General features: G+C 38.3%; 4 protein-coding genes and 2 long non-coding RNA genes across 9 annotated transcripts; 2 read left to right on the top strand and 4 right to left on the bottom strand.

The window, feature by feature from the left end:
* Positions 1 to 1932: 1932 nt before the first annotated feature.
* Positions 1933 to 12543, bottom strand: LOC135796275 (uncharacterized). The gene is made up of 3 exons (XR_010549297.1): positions 12054 to 12543; positions 5071 to 5336; positions 1933 to 2244 (listed from the first exon to the last, which is right to left on the bottom strand). It is a non-coding gene; the product is annotated as an uncharacterized lncRNA (long non-coding RNA).
* A 636-nt stretch (positions 12544 to 13179) lies between these two features.
* RpS8 (ribosomal protein S8) lies at positions 13180 to 14864 on the bottom strand. The gene is made up of 4 exons (XM_065307761.1): positions 14775 to 14864; positions 14008 to 14390; positions 13611 to 13740; positions 13180 to 13370 (listed from the first exon to the last, which is right to left on the bottom strand). The coding sequence occupies exons 1-4, from the start codon at positions 14776 to 14778 to the stop codon at positions 13261 to 13263; spliced, it is 627 nt and encodes a 208-aa protein (XP_065163833.1). The 5' UTR covers positions 14779 to 14864; the 3' UTR covers positions 13180 to 13260.
* Positions 14865 to 15102: 238 nt separating this feature from the next.
* Positions 15103 to 17515, top strand: l(2)34Fd (lethal (2) 34Fd). The gene is made up of 4 exons (XM_065308522.1): positions 15103 to 15248; positions 15336 to 15596; positions 15697 to 16272; positions 16335 to 17515. The coding sequence occupies exons 1-4, from the start codon at positions 15183 to 15185 to the stop codon at positions 17466 to 17468; spliced, it is 2037 nt and encodes a 678-aa protein (XP_065164594.1). The 5' UTR covers positions 15103 to 15182; the 3' UTR covers positions 17469 to 17515.
* On the bottom strand, positions 17457 to 19600 carry LOC135796493 (uncharacterized). Of its 2 annotated transcripts, XM_065308530.1 has the most exons (6): positions 19334 to 19600; positions 19083 to 19248; positions 18888 to 19028; positions 18617 to 18833; positions 17874 to 18559; positions 17457 to 17816 (listed from the first exon to the last, which is right to left on the bottom strand). In XM_065308530.1, exons 2-6 carry the CDS (start codon positions 19211 to 19213, stop codon positions 17645 to 17647), a joined length of 1347 nt encoding a protein of 448 aa, XP_065164602.1. In that variant the 5' UTR covers positions 19214 to 19248; positions 19334 to 19600; the 3' UTR covers positions 17457 to 17644. The 2 variants fall into 2 exon arrangements, with proteins under 2 accessions (XP_065164602.1, XP_065164603.1); XM_065308531.1 differs by having other exon boundaries at positions 19083 to 19600.
* A 230-nt stretch (positions 19601 to 19830) lies between these two features.
* GrlHz (Gustatory receptor-like Holozoa) lies at positions 19831 to 21992 on the top strand. Of its 3 annotated transcripts, none has more exons than XM_065308528.1 (4): positions 19831 to 19911; positions 20197 to 20306; positions 20357 to 21376; positions 21432 to 21992. In XM_065308528.1, exons 2-4 carry the CDS (start codon positions 20235 to 20237, stop codon positions 21699 to 21701), a joined length of 1362 nt encoding a protein of 453 aa, XP_065164600.1. In that variant the 5' UTR covers positions 19831 to 19911; positions 20197 to 20234; the 3' UTR covers positions 21702 to 21992. The 3 variants fall into 3 exon arrangements, with proteins under 3 accessions (XP_065164600.1, XP_065164599.1, XP_065164598.1); XM_065308527.1 differs by having other exon boundaries at positions 19857 to 20103; XM_065308526.1 differs by having other exon boundaries at positions 19857 to 20306.
* On the bottom strand, positions 21972 to 23964 carry LOC135796496 (uncharacterized). Its single transcript, XR_010549353.1, has 2 exons — positions 23649 to 23964; positions 21972 to 22458 (listed from the first exon to the last, which is right to left on the bottom strand). It is a non-coding gene; the product is annotated as an uncharacterized lncRNA (long non-coding RNA).
* Positions 23965 to 24416: the final 452 nt, after the last annotated feature.

Below are 24416 nucleotides of genomic sequence, written 5' to 3'. Positions count from 1 at the left end.
CAAGCAGAGAGAGAATCGCAAGAAAATCTACAAGCGCGATGGATGGGCATCTTTGGCCCACTCCAACTGACAGCAATCACTTGATAAGAACGCGCAACGGGCCACAAGCCGCTCATGCTCCGATAAAAATGACAGCAGGCGTAAAATGATGAAATTTTCTACAAAATGTTCTAATACGAATATGCTACATGCAAGATGAAATTCTATCTAGTATAAAACAAGAATATAAAAACGGTTTTATCAAGTTAAAATGAATTTTATGCATCGCCAGTATAAAAACACTTGAATTTCATCTCTGAGCGAATTAAAAACGAAAAGATATAAAGTGCACGGCTTTTGTACTTGGCAAATGGCAGGACCAGAGTGCAGGCGACCGGGGCAAACCAGGACGAAGCCGGGAAAACCAACGCCGCGATAATAAACAAGCACCATAATAAATTAATTCCGCAATACGCCGAGGCTTTTGTTCCTTCTCTCGAGGCAAGCAAGGCAGCGTAGGGCGAAGCAGTTTGGAAGATGCGTTCCAAAAACAACTAGACAGTTACCACCGCCATAAAAGACAAAACATAATGCGTTTTGTTTGCGCACTTTCTCGCAAATATATAAAAAAGAAAAAATAAAGGTTTTCTCCACAAAAACCTAGAAATGTTATTAAAAACATTGAAAAATACTCTACTTCCTGTTGATTAATTTTACTGATTTCTAGTAATAAATGATCTCGTTTCGCACAAGATTTACGAACGTATTAATTTGATTCTTTTTCGAGTTTAGATTTTGACAACAAACACCATCAATCAATCTACGTATCCATTATGCTGTTTGTTGTGATTTGTTTAGTTTAATTGGTTATTCTGCTAATGCATGTTGAAGGACGTTTGAGGTTATCGATACAAATGTTGAATGCAAAACGCCGGCAGCTGAATAATTCGATCGTGCACGCAAATGTTTAACAAATGATTTAAAAACATCATCTACGCGAGAGAGATGAACTAGAAAGAGAAGCGCGTGTAAGATAAGCGTCAAAGCTGGTTCGAGCTGAGCTCATTTGCTCGTTTCTGCACGTTCGGCTAATTAGCAATTAAAATTCAAGATTATTTCAGAGCGCAATCGCAAAGAGCGGAAATGTGCATGTTAGCGATTTTTAAGTGTTTGTTTTGATGTTTGCACAATGACAAAAACAGGTCATATATTAAATACAGAATAGAATATTGAAATTTTGAAAAAAAAAATAGGCAACCAGTTATGCAATTTACAGTTAAATAATTAAATATCTTTGTAGTATGTTAATATAAACTATATTCTTCGCTACAGCAAGTCCAGACGTGCAAAACTAAAGAAAAACGAAAGCTCGAGGATGCATCCTTGACCAATGCCGCATATGCACGTGCATTCTTTGCGAATCATTAACATCGCGCACGTTTTCCACTTAAGACAGAGGACACAAATCCACAAACGCTTCTCACCTGAGCGCGAATGTGCAATTGCATGCGTCGCGCTCACGGGTTTTAATAAGCAATAAGTTTCTTTTTGAAAAATCGACATGGCATGCACTTGCACGGCTGTCACAACTTCACGATCAAGTACGCATTAAATAAATTGCGCTCGAAATGCACCAGACGTTCGGTGTGTGTTATTATAAATTCATAAATCGACTCACAGACTCACGAAGGGAAAAAATACAAAACAAAAGATGAATATTTTCAATACCAAATAAATTATATTATTAATTCTTGACAAAATGTATAACTAATAAACTGCATTAAATATTTTCTATTAAAAAATATTAAATAGCTGATACTGTAAAATACTGGTACGTATATAAATCTAAAGAAATGTGCGTCGATAACATGGAGAAGGATCCGATTGTTAAGTTTGACTTGTCAATGTTAAATGTACCCAGAAACAAGCCGCGAATCTCAACTGAACACATAATGAACAACTTCACCTTTGCCTTTATTATTTCAATAAATGTCTGTGAGTGTACATCTGTACTGGTTCTTCGACGAAAACATAAATTAAACACAACAACGCTTAAATATTGAAACGGATGTGCAATGCACACGCATGGTCGAATTCCGACCGATTCGCAGGTAATCTTAAATTAAGCTCTTTTTGTATGCGTTGCCGATGACACTTTAGATCCGGTGTGCGTTTTCGACCTCGCAAGGGTCCGCCGTGCAGACGCCCACTCGTTGGCAAGGACGAAATGCTTCACGCCGTGTTTTCGGCCGATTCTGTTGACCACTTTGAATGTAAGCATAATTACTACAAGTTGCTTTACGATTTCCTTCAATTTATCAAAAACAACTTCAGCGACGTCCGCGTAAATTATTATATTTACGCATTCAGGGTTTTTACTTTGGTTAATTAATCAATATTCTGACAAGTGTTTTTCTTGTTTTCGTCACAATTTTTCCCAGACAAACAAAATATTGTAACGTTAAGCGCTCATCTTATGAAATTGTTTATCTTTTTAATAAGTACTTAACATTAAATATAAATTACTGGATTTTAAATTAAAAATTGTGCACGGCAGTTTCAGGTCGTAAATTAGAGCGAAGAAGTAAATTTTCCATGCAACTGAGCGAAAAAAATGACTTCATAAATCTGCACACGGTCGTAAAAAATTAATAATCACTTCATTAAACGTACGTAAACCTTTTATTGACAATTAACTGAAACTCTGCCAGAGCAAAAAAGATGAGAATTCTTGTTTAATTTGGTTTTGGTTTCTGTGTCAATGTTACGATATAAAATTGGTATTAAAAGACAGCTCCGAGCAGATCGTTAACAAACTGAAGAGTATTATTAAAAGTAATAAAAAAATACGTGATCGTATATCAGCTACCAATCAATTCGACACTTTTACTATCCATCTTTATTATCTCGTACGCCTACTCACTGCTTGCACTCACTTAGCAGTGTTATTCCATATAATTACAACAAAACAACAAAACAACAAAAAAGAGTGGGTCGTAAAAGTTGCCGGGTTTGTTTTCAAGACGTGTGATAGAAGATTAATTAAAACAAAAATTACGGCCGAGCGAATGGAAAATGCGAAAATAATTAGGAAGTTTTGCCTAGACCCCACTCTGGGCGCGGCTTGTCAAAGCGCGACGTGGCCAGAACTTAATTTCGAGCCGCATTTTTGGCAAAGTTGATATAATTCAGCGTGTAGGCGGGCCCTGGCTAAACGCAGTGACGAGGACTTCTCTGAAAACCGAAAGGGTATCGCGTCGACTCTGCGAAAGCGAAGGCGACAGTGTCGAGGCCGAAGAAGCAGAAAAAAATAATAATGAAAGCCAGCAAGCTGTTAGCTGGGAGGAAAAGCTCGTTTGAAACATCCGCGTCTGTGCTTGACGCCGGTGGAAATTGAAAATTTCAAGCTCGTTTAGAAAAAAAAACGCATGACAGAAAAAGCGTTTTTCAATTATAAATTAGACCTCGAATTAATGAGTTACAGAAAATTTTCTGCAAATAGCATAAAAATTACAAAAAAAAAACGGAAAAATGCAATCATATGCACAAATTCTACACTTTAACCAAGCAAAATAATAAATCTAGTTATTTATAAGTAGCGTAAACCCACAGGGCGATTATTAAACTTAATTGCGAAACATTTCCGTGCCATGCACCGAAAATAAATCAGTATGAGTGACCCGTATGTGTTAATTTGCGAATAGTATCCTAATGGACTTTTTATTTATACTCAGTGCGCCAGCAAACATTTCTATAATACCTACTACGCCCAATAACAATCTCGATTGTTAAGCCAATACAAGAGCCTGTCATTACGTCTATGCAATTGAACAGTTATAACCTTCGGACGTGTCGTAAACAATGCCGCTGGATACATACGCTCAACTTGTGTACCAGTGCATATTAAAATAGAAAATGATTTATTCGCATCAAACAACTAAACAACAAATGTATGATGTTAAACTGCGCAAAAATAAAAGTGTTATTGTAATGAATGTGCGAATAAAGTAATAGGTATTATGATTTGTTTAAAATTCGCAAAACAACGTAATCATTACAATTTTATGCTTTTTTTAAACAATCGTTCTACAAATATTTATAGCAAAATATTTCACGGTTTATTTAATTATTAAGGCGCAGTAATAAAGTATTTTCGGTTGTTTAGACTGATTTAGACGATAATTTTAAAAGAAACTAGTGAAACGTCAAACTGCTTGTATGGTATGCAACTCAACATACACGATTTTGCGGCAATTTTTCAAATCTGCTCAACATATTGCATTGTACTATATTTTACTTAAAAAACATTGCTAATTTAGCCAAAATTATAACTTAGAGCTTACTGACGATGGTTTAAAAGTCTGGTATTCAGTTTTTAGTAAAAGATTAAAATCTAAAACAAATCAGAAATTTCTTAGAACTAAATTAAATATGTACTAGAAATGAACGAGTTGATAAAACAGTTTTAACAAGCCAACATTAAAACCCAACAATCGAAATTTAATTCGTTTTAGTCACTTGACACACTAAGTAAATATAATTCGAGCAGAATTTACGATTTTGTTTGCATCATTCCAATTTAAACTTTGCAAATTAATAGTCTCGCAAAGTTGGTGCGCATTTATTCACGACCACAACGCTGTCGGCACCAAATCGAACAAATGAACAGACGATAAATACCATTCAATATCGCACATTGATCCACGTCAATTTCCAACACACGAAAAAACATATTCTACTGGAATTTTTATTATTCCTTTGACCGCTGCGAATTTTGCAGAATAAATAAACGCTATTAATCGCATCACAGAGGCCAGTTGTTTAGGTAGTAAAAAACATCGTGGGAAATATATCAGCCAAAAAAAACCTGGCTGCATATGCGCTATGGCTATCAAACAGTATATAAATAGCGAACAAATACCAGACGCTGTGATAATGGTGTAAAAACAGGAGCAAAACAGTCGCAGATGTGAGCGTCGACGAAAATAAAACGCGCACGAAACGAAAACAAACAAAGCGCGCGGTTGTGCGCCGCTGTTAATGCATGTTTAATAATAACTATGATATAAATGTGCGATATGAACAACTTACTCGCGCCAGTGCATGTGCAGGCCATCTCGTAACAGTCCTTTGAACGACAAGCGTGCGCCCAGGGAGTTTGAGCGATGCTGGCGTCCTTGATACTTGTTTGCCTGTTGACGCTGCGCTTCCACCTCTTGCACCGCGTCACTGCCACCGCCGCCGCCGCCGTGACCGGCGTCGTCTGTCTCCTCGACGCCGCCCGAGTGTGCAGACATGCTTTTTGATAAAATGACCTCGGGTGATGCGGGGATGGAATGAACGAAATAAAATCTCAACTATAAAGACAAAATTTAAAATCAAACACAAACAATGGCAAAATATATAAATAAATATATGTATGAGATGCGTTAAGAAAAACACCATCGTAAATAAATGTTCACTTTAACTGGAAAATAAAACGAGATGAAAGAGCGCATCAAATTGTGTTTCACATGCGCGCTGCGTCCATGCCGTGGTGGGATTTACAGTTTAGTAACCCTTGTCGTCGAGCCAACCCTTGCCCCAGAGTGATAAAACACACGCTCGTAAATAATCTCGTCTGGCTTGCGGATTTTTTTCTTCATTACGCGAAGAGTCCCAAGAAAAAGTTGTAGTTTTTTGCGCGCGCATTGCGTTCGTTTATTATGTGAGCCATGAAAATGTTCGTTGCGGTGGAAAATTGTGCCTGGGTGAAAAACTAAGCGTGCGCATCTCGAAAACGCAGCGACTCTCTTTTTTTCGCCCCTCTGCCGCATTGAATTAAAAATGTTCCCATCTAATTAGCGAGTGGCCGCGTCAAGATGACGCGATTAGGAACATCTGCTTAAATATTGTGATAAAAATTAACTGGTTTATGCTACGGCGGTTTTTATGGTTCAGTTAACATTTTCGCTAATAGTGACTATATTTTTAACTGAGTATATATAATAAATAAAGTCATGAATAAAGAATCAGAAATAATAAGATTTAGATGTTTACCGTAGGCAACCAAACACACTAAACATATAATAACAAGTCACACAAATTTTACGAAAACAAAATTTTATTAGAATTAGTAAGTTATTTCCGGGGAGAATTATCCGACGATATTATTTTCCTGTGGTAAACCAAAAAAGCCTAAAATCCCTAAGTTTACCTTTTGGCTTTACTGCGGCTTAAATCTACCGGCAGGTGTACAAAAAATATATCTTGCGAAAACAAAGCAGGAAAAGAACAACATAAACTAAAGTCAACTTAGGTTCAACGGGGAATAATTTTACTGCGTAAAAGTTGTGAACATGCACGGTATGAAAATTATAAACTTTGTGAATGTTTTGATGAGTTTGCAACAATTGCCACAAACTGTTATCGCAGCAACTTGTAACTACTGTTTGCTCTCCCGAAAGTATTTTGAGCGTAACAAATCTAATTTAATTCCACGTGTAGTTTAAAATAACAATACTACATCGACATAAACTATATTAACTGCTTATCGTGCTGAAATGTTCATAATTAAAACTGTGCATGTGCTAAATTCGAAAACATTTTTTTTTAGAAGTTTTGAAAGCCGAAATGTAATCATTCGACATTTTTGCCTTAGCATAAACACTTACGGCGTTACTGATTTCAATTCTACCATTATTTTGAAATGTCACAGTTAAGAATGCGAAAAACATGTCCATTAAAATCAAAATCCATAGCTCCACAATACACGAAATCTAAAAATTGATAAATTTATTATCTTTCCAGTCTTTGACAACTAAAATCCATAAGTTTTTATTTACTATTGTAAAAATAATTGAATTTTTGTTTTGTTATAAGAACACGTTTATTTTTATTACAGTTGCTGAAATGAAAAGCCTTTCATCCGTTCGCATCGAGAACATAATCAACTTATACGACGTACAACGTGAGCAATGTGCTTTTTCACAATCAAGCACAAGCCACCACAATCGATATCGAGTACTATTTACCCTCGTCGACCTCGTACAAAAGAAAGATATTTCACGAGAGGACGACTTGTAGTTCGCCCCGCGACAGCGCAGAGATATCCATCTACTCGTCCACATTCTACATACTGTCGACCACACTGATAGCCATAGATTTCCATTATCGCGGCAACCCGAAGCTAAATGGAAACGAACGCCTGCTGCACACCGACACAATTACACACCTAACCAAATCTATGTATGGCGTTGTATGAAGGAGGCCTACTGGCCTACAAGTAACGCGACGGGGCCGACACGCAAAGACCCATCTGGCCATCAATTTTTAACAGGGAATCGATACGATGCGATCGTAAGGGGTTGCTACCGCCACCACCGCACTTGTGGGTGTATAGGTGTGTGTGTTTGTATGTTTACAGCCGGAATCTCAAGCGTGTGCACACCCCCACAAACACCACGCTCCGGGCCGGGCCTCTGCTGGCGCAACCTTGGCCGATAATACGCAATCGTAAATAATCCATAATCGCGCGCGGCTCACCAACTTCGTGTGTGCATAAAGTCACGTAATTATAATTCCTTGATCAAATATACTTTGCTGGAACAATGTGCGCGTTCGTAATGTGATGTTTGCACGTGTACCACCGTAAACTAACTATGCCTACCAGTACATCTATATTGATAATAAATTGCTCGAGATGAGCTTCTATGACTTCTGTTACACACACCGGAAAATATGCAAAAATCATACATATTTATTTCAGTAGATAAACCGATAACAGCTTTGTTGGTTGCCTAGTAATGTCAAAATAACCTAAAAGTAATCTATATCAATTTGTACCTATCTCCTCATAAATGTCACCAATATAATTAATATTTACGAGGTAGTAAAAAAAATCACCTCGCTGGCGGCTTGATGAATGCCATTAACTTCCATTAGATTGGTTTGGTAGCGAACGATCAAAGTCGCGCGCACAAACGACATCAACTGCAATATCTCGGCGCAGCGTTCACACGTTTACGACAAACATTAACGAACAAGATCGACGCCGCCGCTGCCGTCATTGTGGCAGCTATCGCATTTGACATGTTCTCTCGGCGCTCGTCATTGAGACGTCATGCTAATCAGCGCGCTCTGATTGATACGGAAGGTCAACGCCGAAGAAACATCTGTCAACTACGGGTCGCACAGAATCGATTTTATTAATCTTCAACAAACAACTCCAACAGGATTATAGTTGTCTGCTGTATGCGGACAATAACTGGGGCATTTCACGCCAAATCAGAAAATAAATCTTTATATATGAGTGTGAAAATTTAGACATTTTTTATATAGCTCTTTGAGAAGATATGGAATTTCAAAGAAAAAAGGCTCAAATTTTGATTCTTAGTTTTTAACTTTCAAAAATGGTGGTAATATAAGAAATTATCGCACCGTCAAATTGTTTTGATATAATTAAACAACATTTACATCATGCCTACTCGTATGTAGCTGCATTTATAAATATGTATGCAAATTTTATCATATACCCTCGAGTCACAGAAATTTCTAGCCAGCAAAACATAAAAAAAGTTAAGGACAGTTTGTAATCCATGCACTGCAATGTTCCTCGCATATTGTGCTCGCTCTCAACGAAATGTAATGTTTGTTTGCGCATGCTTTTAGTAGCACATATCGCTACGATAGACGCATTCTAAAATCTTTTGTCGTTCTCACACACACCCGTACACAACGCTTTGTGTATTGCTGAAACGCAGAGATAACGTCGCGCGTTATTCGTAGTAGTGAAACACGCAGTACGCCTGAAAATGTAGTAGAACTTTTGTTTTGTCGCGTCCTAGAGTGCTTTCCAGGCTGGGTCTAGCGAGACCGTACTAAATAAATGCCATCGTTATCTCATTTTCTTTCGCACATTCCCGACTACCCGCCGAGCTCGAAGCCGCTAGACAAAATGCAATTAAATGCGGCTATGGTGGCTACGCCGGCGTGCGAAATGTTCAAATCGGGTTAGGGCAGGACGCGCGAGACACGTGGGCGGGCGTATCGATTAATATAAATTACGCATTTGCGAGCGACCGAGCATCGAGTGCGGCGCGCGGCCAGACCCCAAAGCGCGAGATGATAATCGGAACTTAATTCGTTTGCGTAACTTCGGACGCTTCGGCCGGATGCCGCGGAAACGTATGCGATTCCCACGAGGGTGAGGAATTCATATCAGAGCAGTTAAACGGTGCTGCGATTTGCGAAAACATCGCCGGACCCAACGTAATTGCCTTAATGCGGTTGGAATTTAATAACTTCAACGAATACGAAATCGACCAGAAGTAAAATCAAATGACTTAGAAAAACTGTAATTAAAAATATGGTGTTTAATTATTATCAAATTAAGTCCATTAAATATAAGATTTAATCCACTTCAAGAATGTTAACGCTCAATGATTAATGAACGACATAATTAATCCCTTAAACCGACGATGAACACAACGCGCATGCAAAACGGCCGTCATGTGAAGGTTGAATAATTCAACAGCGCATATATATTTCAATATTTTGTCACTCATCCCACGCATGTCATGTCAGAGCTGGGTGTAAAGTGCGCAAATGTACAACAAGGGCAACCGGATAGGGTAGCAACAGAAGCAGTGAAGTAATCGCACACAGCCTGCGCTCAGCTGAACCCTTCCCTTGCACAATGTCGCACAATTCAACGACTTTAATTAATTTCCCCTCTTTTCGCACACGCGGGCGCCGGCGTTGCGCGGAAAAGTCATTAATAATATTAACTATTTAAAGGGAACAAATTCGACGGTTTGCTTATATCGCACCGGCGTGTAATCTTATAATCACAAGCGCCTGAATTTACATAGTTAATTCGAAAAATTCCAATGTTGACTAAATTTCCACTAGCAAATGTGGCGTCACGAAAACCGAATACTCACCAGTTTGTTAGTGGACTAATTTGATAGCAACTGTTTAAAATGTAAATGCCCCGTGGCAGTTACATATCGTCCAAAGTTAAAAGCTAAAGGGAGCACAGCACAGCACACAAAACAACGTTTTATCAAATTGCATTCACCGACTCGTAAAATAGCTCCCTGGAAAACGAAATAAGTAACCTGAATCGACCACGAGGCACTGGTAGTCAACGCGCGCTTAATTTACATTCGCAGTCAACTACGACTTACGATAAATTATAAATAATGCATGACGGTTTTTAGTTGTTCAAAATGCTACGAATTGTCTGAGAAAGTCCAGCGTGGCGCCATTGCAACCATATAAAAAAAACAATCAACAAATTACCTCGACATCAGCATTTTCATGTTCTGATTGTTTCAATATACCACATGTTCAAAATTAATATTAATATAATCATTATATATTGCTTTTAATGCTTATTTAGCGAATTGAATCTTTTGAATCTACTTGATACTTTCGTATAATTTAAGTACGATTTATTTCAATCAAGAGTAGTTAACTCCTCATAGTGAGACATTATCAGTTCAATAAAGGTTTCAGCAAACGCTTATTATTGATATAAATTGTTGTCATTGTGACATGATAAAGCGCTTTGAAATTTTTGGAATGCAACAATTTCATTTAAAACAATTGATAAAGACAACAACAAAATATTTTCGAAGCTTTAAATTACTTCTAGAAATCTATTTTAAAAGTAACTAATTAAAATAGATATATGTATGTAAAGATCAATAACTTCACTAATTATAACACTGAAACAATAAGGTTCCAATATATAATTTTTATCTGAAGAAATATAATCACTCTTCTTATCACTAAATAAACCATGGTATTATTCAACTTTATATAATCCACTCAAAAAAGTACACACAATTCTCGATCAGAAATAAACACGGAACAGAAAACCGAAAGCAAACCAAATAGACGCATCTGAAAGTCAGCCGAGTCGGATGGAATAATACCAGACGGGGCAACAATTGATTCGGCCGCTCCAAGTGATGAGAAAGTCACAGCTGATGCCAACCGATAACGATTTCTTTTCAGCGGCTGCTCGCACTCTCGAAAACCGACTCGACGATGATTGTGTCGATTAAAGTGAGATTGAGCGATTGTAAGACGCGCAAGGCGGTGACGGCGGCGGCGGCGAGCTATCGATTTCGGTCCCGACACGGCTCTTTTCGGCGACGGCCACCCCGCTGTTGCTAATTTGTAATTTCGAATAAAGGAACAACCCACATACAGACAAAGTGCGTACTCGAGAAATTCGCCACAAGATGAATTGTCGCCGGTCGCTGCAAGTGAACGACAACGAGTGTTATTTGGAAAACGGCGAGCGCATTATTCTCGGGGCTTCGAGTGAGCGCATGTATTTGATTTATGCGGCGTACGCAAAGGGATATAAATTTAGGCGGCGCGCGCGCGAAAGCTTCACGCGGAGGCGGGTGAAAGAGAGAGAGAATGTAGGCCGTCGCCGATGCCGCTGCGGAGGTCGGTCGTACGGTCGAAGTGGAGGGCCCATCCCCCATGTCGACCTTGACCGGGCTGCGTGGAACAGCTGAAGCTGAACATCGACACGGCTGGCGGCGGCGGCAGCGGCGAGAAACGAGAATTGGTGGTTGGCCCACCACCAAGCGGTCCGGAATGATCCGCACATATTTGCCCTGATGACGGATTAAAAACACAGGCGCACAGGCACACGGCACGAAGTGCCCTGACGGTACGTGCCGCGAATATTAATTAATGGGATGATGGGGCTGATAGCGGGCCGCCAAACGAGAAAACGCTTAGTTTTAACGTTTTAGGTGTTAGCTTTTGCATTCGCTACAGCAACGCCCCTTTTGTGTACGTGCGTTAGCAGTTCTTCGTTGATGCAACTCGACGATTTGCTAAATGTACACATGTGTAAACGTATTTTTAGTTTTTACGATGGAGGATAAAAGCCAAACAAATTCAACGCGCAGATTGCAACCGTTGCGCCGACACTGAACACTAAACAACAGTGAATTCAGCTGATTCGACACCGGCGTAATTCAACACCGGATATTATGCATTATTCGCTCGGCGTTTTCAGCAAAATACTACGTAAAACAATCAACAGCAGTTTGTCTACTTACATGTTGGACAATTGGAATATGCTCTTCACTCAATTGATCCCCAGGCAATGTCAGCCCAAATCTTCATTGGTTTGTTTATTTACTTGAAGAGGCGAATCCAACCGCCGCGCGCGTTCGCGTGAAACATTCACCGTCGGCCCCGAAGGTTGGGTGCGTTTTGGTGTTCGATTTGTGGCGCAGAGGTGCGAACCCCGGCGATCCGTATCAGTGGTTCGCTCCGACAATACTGGAGCGAGCCGCCGTGCAGCTATCAACTGGTACACGCTCACACTAACACACGATGTACACACGACGGTGTCTTTACGCACATTAGGAAATAATCGATATTTGAAGAGAGCTCCCTTGTTGGCCGCGCGCTCCGCTTCTGGCAGACGCCACTCACGCCGCGGGATACCGATGCCGAAAGTTTGCCGGCCGTGCACTCGGCTGGCAAGCACGCGCTCGTGGTCGCCCGTTGTACAAGCCGACTGGGCGCGTTATCGCCCGACTTTGACAGTTGTTGGTTGAATGGTAACTGCGCGTGCGGTGGAAAAGGCACAGAGCGCAAGCGCTTTTTATTGTCGTCGGCTATCGAAAATCAAAATACGCAAGTTGTTTGATATTGACATAAACAAGGATATAAATACCGCACATTGATAACATCGTTTTAAAAATAGGAACTGGGAATAACATAATTAATTAATTTCACAAGTTTCGCCAATTAGAAATGAAAAAGATATCAGCTTTTAAGAAGCATTTCATTGCTTAGGCAGTGAAGTAAAAATGTTATCACTGAGTATTTCAATGTAAAATAATGAATCCCTTGACTGTGTTTGTGAAACCGGTATTTTGTCTATAAAGCATGAAATAAAAACCGAAGTCATGAGGATATTCATTATGGTTTAAAATATTTTGCAGCAAAATTCACCACAGTATTGTTTACATTCCACTCACATTTACCATCAAAACAACGAAGTTCTAAATACATACAAGCAAACATTGTACAATAGCCTAAACTGATTATAAAGTTGACTGTTTTTATGCTGTCGTAAAAAATCAGGACTGGATTGTGTTCATGATTGGAAAGGAAACTGCATCATAAACTGAAGGAAATGATTTGTACATAGTGTAAAAAAATGTCCCGCAGTTATAAATTACAGGTGTTAGACGCATTTATTCACACCATAAGTTTTTCTGTTGTTTTTTCATTAATCAAAACCTCCCACGCTTACTTGGCTTTCTTAGACTTAATCTTACGCATGTAGAACTCGAGTTCCTTGCCTTCCAGCACATATCCGTCGGCTCTACCGCACTGACCCGGTCGGGATGCCAAGCACGCTGCAAAAATCAAAACAAATAAAATAAGTACCTGTACATTTGTGCTATATATAAATTTAGTTGTACATATATGAAGTGTTAAGACTGTTTTTAATGATCAGAGTAACTATGACAAGCAAGTCACAGGACAAGAGGCTCTTCAAAACGAATCACCTACAATTTTGGCCTCGCTTTAGGTTTTTCATCATACAAATGTTCTATTGGAGTGATATATTTTGAATAACCCAAAAAGGAACTTACCTAACAGACGACCAGTTGTGAATTGTTCTTCAATCGCTGGTTCGACCTTGGCGGTGCGTTGTCTCACTTCGTATTTCTTCGCTACCTTCTTACTACGCTTCTTGTTGATGAGGGCTTCTTCAGCTTCAGTCTAAAACAAGGAAGAGAATGTAAATCAAATTTCTTCAACCATGAATATTAATTACAACTTCAAAAATCAGAATTAGCAAGTTAATTGAAAATCATTTTATCTCATATGACACGCAATTTGTTTCATCATAGTATCAGAGCGCTGTGGAATGTATGTATAGTTTATGTCTTCAGCACGAGAGTCGGACATGTTACTACTTTCTCATCATGTACTAAGAAATCCCAAACCAGCTTATTTCTATAAAAAAGAAATTTAAGTAACACTCACCAGCTTAGCGCCCTTCTTGCGACCCAAAGGAGTAATGTAGTGACTTTCATACCACTGTCTGAATGGAGTGGCATCAATGACAACAATGGCATTCTTTACCAAAGTCTTGGTACGGACCAATTCATTGTTGCTGGCGTTGTAGACAACGTCGATAATACGGGTCTTGCGAGCGGTACCCTCAGATCCCCAGGCAAAATTACCGGTGTCCAAACGCAGGGCCCTGTACTTGGTGTTGCCACCGCGGGTGCGCACATAGTGGACTCTCTGTGGGCCAAGCTTGGTGTTGGCGGCTGGGCGGCCTAACTCGAACTTCCTCTTCTTACGAAGAGGCTTCCTTTTGCCTCCGGTGGCGCGCCTTTTATGCCAGTGATCCCGGCTGATACCTAAAAACAAATAACCACTATGTTATTACAAGTACTTACTTCATTGTGTACGAAACTCGTGTGAATTTATAAATTTATTCAGAGCGCTGTGGAATGTATAGTTTATGTCTTCAGCACAAAAGGTCGGACATTAACTAGTTTCTCATCATATACAAGAAGATTACAAGGTGACTGTACACCCAAGAGAACATGTTTTGAATGTCATATCAGCAAGTTGGTTATGTTTAGCATCTTCACAAATTCTCACAGAAATACACAGAAATATTCACTGAACTCGATTTATAATAATCCACACGAGCTGATTCCGTTGTTTGATTCACTATTTGGCCATCCAGGTGATGGATGTTTGGAGATTTCGTTAAAATCCACCGCTCAAACACTTACCCATTTTGCCTGAAATGAACTAAAGAGAGAAAAGGAAGTTACCAACTCAACGAGGTCCCAGGTCGACTTCCACTAGGCTCTTGCCGCAGTGCTGCCAACTGTTCTCTAGTGACATTAAAACTTTATTTTATAACTAATTCTTTATTTAAAACATGTAAATAAACATATATAACTATTAAATTAAAAGTGTTTTATAATTTATTTAACATTGATTTGATTTTAATTTACTACAGATTTTTTAAATATTTGAAATTTTAGTGGAAGAAAAGACCTTCTCCCACTACAAATAACCAGTTTTCTTACTACTTATTGCGCTTTCCAACTTCATAACACAACCTAACCACACAATAACCATGTGTGATAAATAAAAGTTTGTTCATGAAGATTAATTAGGAATTATTAATCAATATGCAGGTGTCCGACCCAAATAATGTTAAGATTTATAATCTTAGTGCCGGAAAGTCACTCCCAGAGGTATGACATAGCATTTATCTTCAATAATCTTAACTTACTTAAGTGAATGAGGTAAAAATATTAATTTTAAACTTACATTATTTTTAGTGGCTTTCCGAGCGTAAACGACGTGCATTACTCAAAAAGAACATTGATATTCGGCGTAGAATTGAACTTATTCAAGATTTTGATATGCCAGGACTAAGCACCAATGTTAAAGTGTCTAAAGATGGCCAGTATATTATTGCTACTGGAACCTACAAGCCCAGAGTTAAATGTTTTGATGTAAACAACTTATCTCTTAAGTTTGAGAGATGTTATGATGCAGATGCTGTTGCTTTTGAAATACTAAGTGATGATTATAGCAAGGTACTATAGTTTTTAATAAACAAATGATAAATTTTAGAGTAATTTTGTGTTAGATTTTGTTTTAATTTTGTTCTAATCAATAATAAATTATAAATTTCAGTTAGTATTCCTCCAGTGTGATCGTTACATAGAATTCCACTACGCCGCTGGACGTTACTACCGTCTTCGAATACCAAAGTTTGGCCGCGATATTAAATATCACCCATCAACATGTGATCTTGTTGTCTGCGGCATAGGACCAGACATTTACCGACTCAATTTAGAACGCGGACAATTTTTAACACCATACACAGGAACCGCTTCTGCCGTAAATCGCATGGCAATCAATCCACAAAACCAATTGATTGTCTGTGGCACACAAGAAGGCAAAGTAGAAGCATGGGATTCAAGAACAAAGACAATTGTTGGCACATTAGATTGTGCTTTCAATTGTGCGGTGGCAAACAAGCACGTTGAAACTACGGCAGTCACTTCCCTCAATTTTTGTGGAGGACTTCAAATGGCTGTTGGTACATCCACTGGTCAAGTGTTACTGTATGATATCAGATCTAATAAACCGTTTTTGGTGAAGGATCACATGTATGGTTTTCCAATTAAAGACGTTGAGTTCCACGCGAAACAAGATTATGTTTATTCTATGGATAAATCTGTTGTTAAAATTTGGGACAAGAATAATGTAAGTTATATATTTATATTTTTTAGTGAGATGGATGATTTGATTATGATTAACTATTCTAGGGTAAATTATTTACATCAGTTGAAGGGGAATCCGACTATAACAATCTATGTGTTGTACCTGGTACTGGTCTAATGTTTATTGCTAATGAAAACACAAAGATACAATCGCATTACATTCCCAGTTTGGGTCCCGCACCAAAGTGGGCTTCATTCTTGGATTCATTAACCGAAGAACTAGAAGAAACCAACACCGAAATTGTTTACGACGACTACAAGTTTGTAACTAAAACTGAGTTGGAGAATTTGGGATTGGATCATCTGGTTGGTTCTAATATGTTACGTGCGTACATGCATGGGTATTTTGTCGACATTCGTTTGTACAAGAAGGCCAAGTCTGTTGCTAATCCATTTGAGTTTGAAGAGTATCGTAAGAAGAAAGTACGTGAAATTATCGAAAAAGATCGTGTTAATCGTGTACAAGTGAATAAACTACCACAAGTCAATAAAGATTTAGCTCTGAAACTGATGGATGAACAAATGGATCCAAAGAAGAGGAAGAAATCTAAGAGCAATTTACTTCAGGACGATCGTTTTAAGGGATTGTTTGAGAATGCTGACTTCCAAGTTGACAAGAATGCTGAAGAGTACAGACTGCTGAATCCTGTACTCTCAAGATTAGACAAAAATAAAAAGAAGGAATTAGAAAAGAAAATTTTGAATGGAGAGTTTGAAGCGATGGATGACGAGTTGGAAGGGAAGAACAGTTCGGACGAGTCCAGTGATGACATGGAAGATGACGATGAAGGTGAAGAAGACAGTTCAGATGATGATCAAGCTTGGACCAAGGAGGTGAAGAAACAACATAAACTTATACAACGTGAGAAGCGGCAGAAAGAACGGGAAGAAGGCAAACAACCGAAAATGTTTGAACTACGGCAAGGTGAAGAATTCAAAGGTGTACAACATATGAAACGAAAAGCGAATAAATCATCTTTGGGTGAAAGGTTGAACACCGAAGGATCTAACGTACGCATGGTGGGTAGTATCGGCAACAGGGAGATGACTTTCTCTACTGGGAAGCGAAAACGTGATAGAAACATTGACGAGAAGAATAAAAGGCATCATGAGGAGAGGAAACAATTAATGCGGCCGACGTTTGGTATGAGAAGTAAAAAGCCTATGTTCAGGAGGTGAATATAAATTATTTATAAGTTAATAAAATAAAATCTAAAATGTCTAAATACTGTCCAAGATTTACATAAATACGACTGTTGTTAAATAACCCTTTGAATCTGTTGAGATCCGGAGGATCTTTTTACGATGCAATTCTACAAGGAATTAAATACGTTATTACTCATGCATAAAACGTGCTATATATCATTAATTAATACGCTATAAATACTAATTAATACTTGTAACTTACCAGAGAGCACCATAAAAGTAGTAGTTATACTTAAACGAGTATGAGGCTGCGGCGTCAAGTCTTGAATTGTTAATTCTACGCCTGGATGAATAGTTCGCAATGAGTGAATGTACCGCATCCTTCAGAAATTGAATGATATATAAGAAAACTGTAAAACATTTAAGTATAAAGCCAACCTGTCATGTAGTAACCATTCACTGGTGTCTACTGCAATTGAAGCTTCTGAAGCCACAGTTATATCAAATTGTGGTGCTTGTGGCAGTCTAAGTTCCTCAACACCTAAAGCCGGGGGAGTAGTCATCGGAACTATAGGCCCTGCTTCTTGATCCACTGGCAGAGGAGGCAACTGAGGCATTGTGGCATCAATCTCCACAGGGACAACATGTGAATAGTCTCCTTCAGCTGCCTGTGGGACAACAGCCTCTTCGACTCCGCTAATGGTTGTCGCAAGTCTGATCTGTGATACAGGAGTTTGATGTACCAAATCGTGCTGGAATTTTACGACTTTGAATTTTGGTAGTAGATAATTAAAGTGGAGATCTTCCTCTTCCAGAACTTCTAAGTTTGGTACTTCGTGATAGTCGTGGTGGAAGGCCGCTGCGACTTCGTTTTGCTCGGTTCGTGGTTTGTGTCTAACAAGGCGATTGCGTCGACGATCTGATGGACGTCTTGGGACTATGTGTGGACGCCTTTCTTCGCGAGGCATTGGCGGTTCCATACCGATTTGGGTTTCGTCTACTGCAGAAGGTGCTTCAGGAAGGGGTACCGGTTCGGGCTCAACGGCAGGTACAACATCTATTAATTCAGGCACAGGTGCTATGTTGTCATCTTCGTTTCTAACTGTACCGAAATCGAAAATATCCTTAACAGAAAAATAATACGTTATAAAGAATAAAGACAATATTTCATTTTTTTTTACTTCTGTTGGTGCAAGTGGTACTTCTTGAAAGACTTCAGCTTCTTGAGCTTCTGGAAGAATATGATGATCAGCAGGTAGTTCTTCACGTCTTGCAAGTTCTGGGAGTTCGATTGCTGCTTCTAACATATCTTCATAATCCGGAACGACATCCATCTGCCTTTCAGCTCTTGGTCCTCTCGGACGCTTTGGTTTATCAGTTCGCATTTTGTACATGTTCCTACAAGGCAAATTTGACGAATATAAAATAATTAATGAGTGTTTGCAATTCTACCATTCCGCATTAAACTTCTCCATTTTTCTGATAAGTGCTTCCCATTGTAATTGAAGTGCAATCGCCAATCCGCTGAGGAAGAAAATGTTCGTCATTTGAATGTGGTCTGGAGTACTTGCTATTAATGTCCGCAACTCATCGCTGAAAATTACACACGAATGAACAAAATGAATCAAACAGCAAAGTTCTTCGTACCTTCCAACATTAATATCAATGCGTCCAGCATATTTTACCAAAATTCGCTTGTTTGTAATGCCTTTCTCGGTGCGTCGCATTTGCCTTCCGATATCCGCGGCCAATTCTAAATTTTCTGAGAAGTCTTCCATTTTGAATGTCGATGAATTTCGATCGTGTTGAGAAACTTTTACAAAATAGATAGCACATTATTTTAAAATATGTTAAAGATGTTATTGTACTAAAGTAAAACAACTTAAAAGGCTACTTACGACCTATTTACTGTTTTAGTAAGCGTTGTACAATGCAAGTTTGTTAAAACTATTTGAATTTGTACTGTTTCAAACTGCACTTGTAACCTTCTAGGCACGCTATTAAAAGCGGGAGGTGAACCGAAGTTTTAAAGCGGGTGACTCGTTTATTTAGCGCGCATGCTCTATGTGCACCGAAGCCACTGCGCTAGTCAGTGTAGTAAAAATTTAAAAATTATAACTAAAATTTCAATAATACATATTATATGTACTAAGAAATTCCATAACTAAAGGTTAAACTCAAATTTTTATTTAATTGCCAAGAATTAATTAATATCCATATCCATTTTCTATTAATGAACGTAACATTAATGTTAGACAACCAACATTTCACTAAAACCATTTTTTAAGTATATTTAAAATATTTTAATTAATTATATTACAACATGCACCACAACTGCATAGCGACCTTTAATAAATAAATAATCAAATGGCAAAAAACGATAAGACAACTGCATGGTTGGGTCAATGAAGGCTAATAATTGAGCGAACATCAGTTGCTAACTTAGCATCTCAACAGCGCAATTCAACGAAACATCGTATGTAACAGCACATAAACAAATTTCTTCTTATTCTAAAGTTTTTTTATAAGTTTAATACATCTGTTTTTACTATTCATACGTGCGCGCATTGAATTTGTTTACGTATAGTGCTATCGTGGTATTATCACAAATCAAAACGAAGAAATAGAAATCAGTACATGAAACTTTAACATTGTATGGAATAACATCGTATGTAAAATGCCATTCAACAACCAATAGCCAAATATTCCATAAGAAACAAGTTAAAACTACTTAAAAGCATTTAATTATACTAATTTTTAGAGTTTGTCGCGCTTGTAAATTAAACACTACTAATTTTAATGGATTTCGCTCAAACGTGCAGAAAAAATGGTGATCCAGATGCCGGACATCCGGCTTCACTCAGTTACTCAGTAAGTAATTCACTAGTGTTTTAAATACATATTAGCAGCTTTTCTTTCAGGCTGGAGACATAACAGAGATAACAATCCACGACACGCCATCCCATTATAGCGTAACAGCAGTGCTCAACTATTGCAAAAGTAAAATTCTCAAACCCTACCTGCGATTACTTTGCATCGTTGGCTTACGTCCGCTATCAACACACGAAAATCAACCCTGCATTGAATTCTTCAGCTATTACTACACCTGCCAAGTGATTTTCTTCATGATAATCGGATACATCCTGCAATACATGTCCTGCTTCCGACGAGATCGTGGTTTTGGCATTAAGCACTTCAACAAGTCGCAGCATGAAAACTCTACTGTGCCAGACATGGTCTTCGATCGCATATGCCACGGATCGTTGCTTTTCAGTTACATAATTCCACACGGTCTACATTTATTGGGATACATGCACGCGCTCTCTACATTTCGCTCATCCGATGACGACCAACTACCGAGTTTAATGGAGCGTGTCTTTCTGGCGTTATCAAATCTTTCGGATGGATTCATGAGCCAAAAGAAGCTGGTAAAGATGTTGTGGTTGTTCGTGACTGTCAGTTTGATATGGATGACACTCTCTTTTGCTTGTATTAACATAATGATGGCGGAAGCAATGATTCAATTCAGATGGCTGGAGAACAAACCGGAATATTGTTTAATGCTGATGAAAGTATTCTTAATCGCTTGTACATTGTGGCATGATGTTATTCAAGCTACTGTCATCAGTAACTATTGCCTACAGGCGCAGTTATTAACATCATATCTGCAGTTTTTACGTGCGAAGATTCTACAACATTCTTTGCATCCTGTGGAATGGATGAAAGACATTGGTGAATTTAAAAAATTGTTGAAGTACTTCAACTATCAATTGGCACCTGCCGTTTGTATATTCTCAATGACGAATATGACATTTGCAATTTCGGGTTTCTTATGGTTGTTGAATTTTGATCCGGTTGATACAGACACTTTTCCGATTTATGGTATAAGTTGGCTGAATGTTTTGTTATGGTTCCTTATTGCGTTTGCTCCTTTTATACAGGTATGCATTTCCACAACTATTAGTACAGAATCAATTTTAAAAATTTAACTTTCAGGCTGCAAGACTAACAAGCGCCTGTGAATCAATTAGAACCGTTGGACATGAAGTGCGCACCAGGCCATTTGTGCACCAGACAACACCGGGGAATAAATTGGATTCCATTCTGTTATTCTCGTCCAGTTTGCGATTTCGTGCCAAATTATTTGGTGTTCCCATCCATGCGCGCTGTGTGCTGCTACTGCTCACTCTGATAAGTGTAGTTACATTCGTGCTTGGTCAATTGCATTACCTAACACGAGACAGTCAGCATATCAATGTGCCTTGATTGCAAGTTTCAATTGTAGTGGGCTACAACTACTTACTCTTACCAGGATACAAAAGTAACGTTAGTTTATGTATCTATGCGTCAGGTGAAAACGCTTTTATAATGAATATGGTTTTAATGCGAATCTAATATAAGTTTTAGCGAAATAAACTTCAGCTTTTCTAGTAATCTTTCTTTGGATTGCTATCACAAACAAGTCAGATACATGATATATAAAATGAACACAATGTTAATGTTTAGGTTCTGAAATGATTGGCAAAAATAAAACGATTGTTTCATGTAAATATATAATTTCGCTAATATAATTTACTACCTACAGCACTTACGCTACTTAAACACCTGCACCTACAATCTCCAATTGGTTAAATTTCCCTTTGTTGAGCGTACATGTAAAGATAAATTTACATATATACCGTTTGAATCGCCGCATCTTGTATGTCTCCATTCTCGGAAACTTTACAAAATGCATCTACAGTCCAACATACAATGAAACACTACTACTCCATAGCGCAGTAATAAACAATGTATAATATGCTAATAAAAATCGTGTAAACAAGATTGTGGCATTTAAGGAGCTATGCTATAGCCATAGCCAATGTATTAGCGATGAAACATCCTCCTGTGTGACTTAACGAGTCCTCGGCCGCGACAACAACTGCTTCAAGCTGAAGGACGACACGCCAACACCGATACCAGCCAGGACAAAGGCAGTCGGGAAGACAAACTTGTCCGAGTGGCGCGAGGCTGTCGGCACATTCTGCAAGCAAAACATTCGAATTATTTTTGATATCAAGCATGGCATTGAATCGCAAATATTTTGTAAACAAAACTTCGCAGACCAAATGTGTGTGATTAATGCGATAAATGTTGTTGATAAGAATAATTACAACTAAAATACTATGTAATCGTATTTCGCACACATATTAAATGCTATTAATATATTAGATTAATCACGAGTGCAGCACGTGAGACACGATTTATCGATTGATACGCTTCGATTAAAATAACAAACTTAATTATTGGGAATAAATAGACACTTATGAATTAATTAATGAAATATCGTAGCGTGTGCTGTGTGGTATCTACTAGAGAGCGATAAATTGAGAAAAATATGAAACTGCGTCATTTTTCACTGCACACGGGCCAAATATGTGTTTATGCATATTTCGAAAACAAACCGTGCCAAAAAATAAATGACGCATAAGAGCACGTTCACTGCGAAGACAAACATTAATTTCATTCTATATTTGGCCAAATACAAGAACAATTGAATGGTAAATTCTAATCACAATAAATTAATCACAATAATGCTGTGTAATCTAAGCAAACTTTCATTTTCACATAATAATAAATTTTATCACTAAATGTATAATACTGAGAATACTTGATTGCAAATCGGAAAAACCGGCCTTATCACTCTAGTGTAAACTAGAAACGCTTACAACAATGACATTGTTGTAGTAAACCGATTGTTACCATGCCACAAATCAAATAAATACGGGATTTTCTTTTGATACATGGAAAGAAATGGATTATTGTCATTGAAATTAAAATAAATATTCCCATAATTACTGGAATATCCAACAATTCCATTAACTTTATTTTCCACTGTTAATGTAATCTACATTTATCATAATGAAGAGGATATTACAAATCAAAGTTCCTGTTAAGCAAATAATCTAAAAATAAACCTAGAGCACATTGCCAATAAGCGAATTTAAATAGCAATAAAGATTTAAAATAGCTGAACTTAAGAAAGACATGTAACACTTATCCATACCCTTGCCAAACATAATAATTATTCACCTATTCCGATCATTTAAATTCATTTAAAGACTTAGTATACAAATTTATGATTCTAGTAGGTTCTAGCAGTTTGCAAAGGAAAAGTTGTGTATTTATATAGTCAAGAGAAAGTTGTTAACTGATAACTAAAAGAAAACTCACCTGTGCAACTGTGAGGCGCAGTGCAAATCTGCTGGCTTGTGTTAGTTTCATCCTCCAATGAAATCAGCCCCTAAAATGAACAAGAACAAGATAAGTACGATACTCTCTGGACAGCCACAAACGCATGCACGCAATGCGGACGTGCGTATAAATCGCAAGCGTGTTATTGTCACGGATATTAATTTTGCGTGCCGAAGAGTAATACAACAAATTATCTTGTTCAAGTATGACTGGGGCTATGAATTGATGGCAAATGCACTGCGAGCGGCGTTTCGCAGCTATTTTAGTGGCGATTGGAGCCACAACGCGACGTTTACATAACCTTAGGCGATGGTTCACGACAAATCGCTCTCTGCGACGTCAAACAGACCGATTGCAATGCGCAAAAATAGTTCAAAGTACTTTATCAACGTGTTTACGTAATGAATAACTTGCGGGTGCAGAATTACACATAGTTTTGAATAATATAACGATTTTTGAATGCACAATTTGATTCACGTACCTCTAGCTCGAACGCACAATGATGAAAGGCGGAGTCACGAGTTGCACGGCGCGGCGAGGCGCACGATCGGGAAGTTTTTCCTTATGAGCACGAAGGTCGAAACGTTTGTGAATTTAAATTGCTAGAAATACGCGTGCCAAACGAACTTACGTACTGGTGCAGAATGACTTTTCGGAGCGACGGCGCCGGCTTGTTATTGATTTTAAAAATAGCAATGTGAAATGTGAGGGCGGCAATCGCCGGAAGTGACCGAAGATGCGCTGTTC

Source organism: Atheta coriaria, unplaced genomic scaffold (assembly GCF_025399875.1).
Source record: "Atheta coriaria isolate IRGN ID8LTWV9N9 unplaced genomic scaffold, Caltech_Dcor_3.1 hic_scaffold_7_pilon, whole genome shotgun sequence".
Taxonomy (NCBI): Eukaryota; Metazoa; Arthropoda; class Insecta; order Coleoptera; family Staphylinidae; genus Dalotia; species Dalotia coriaria.
This window is presented reverse-complemented; position numbering and strand designations above follow the sequence as displayed.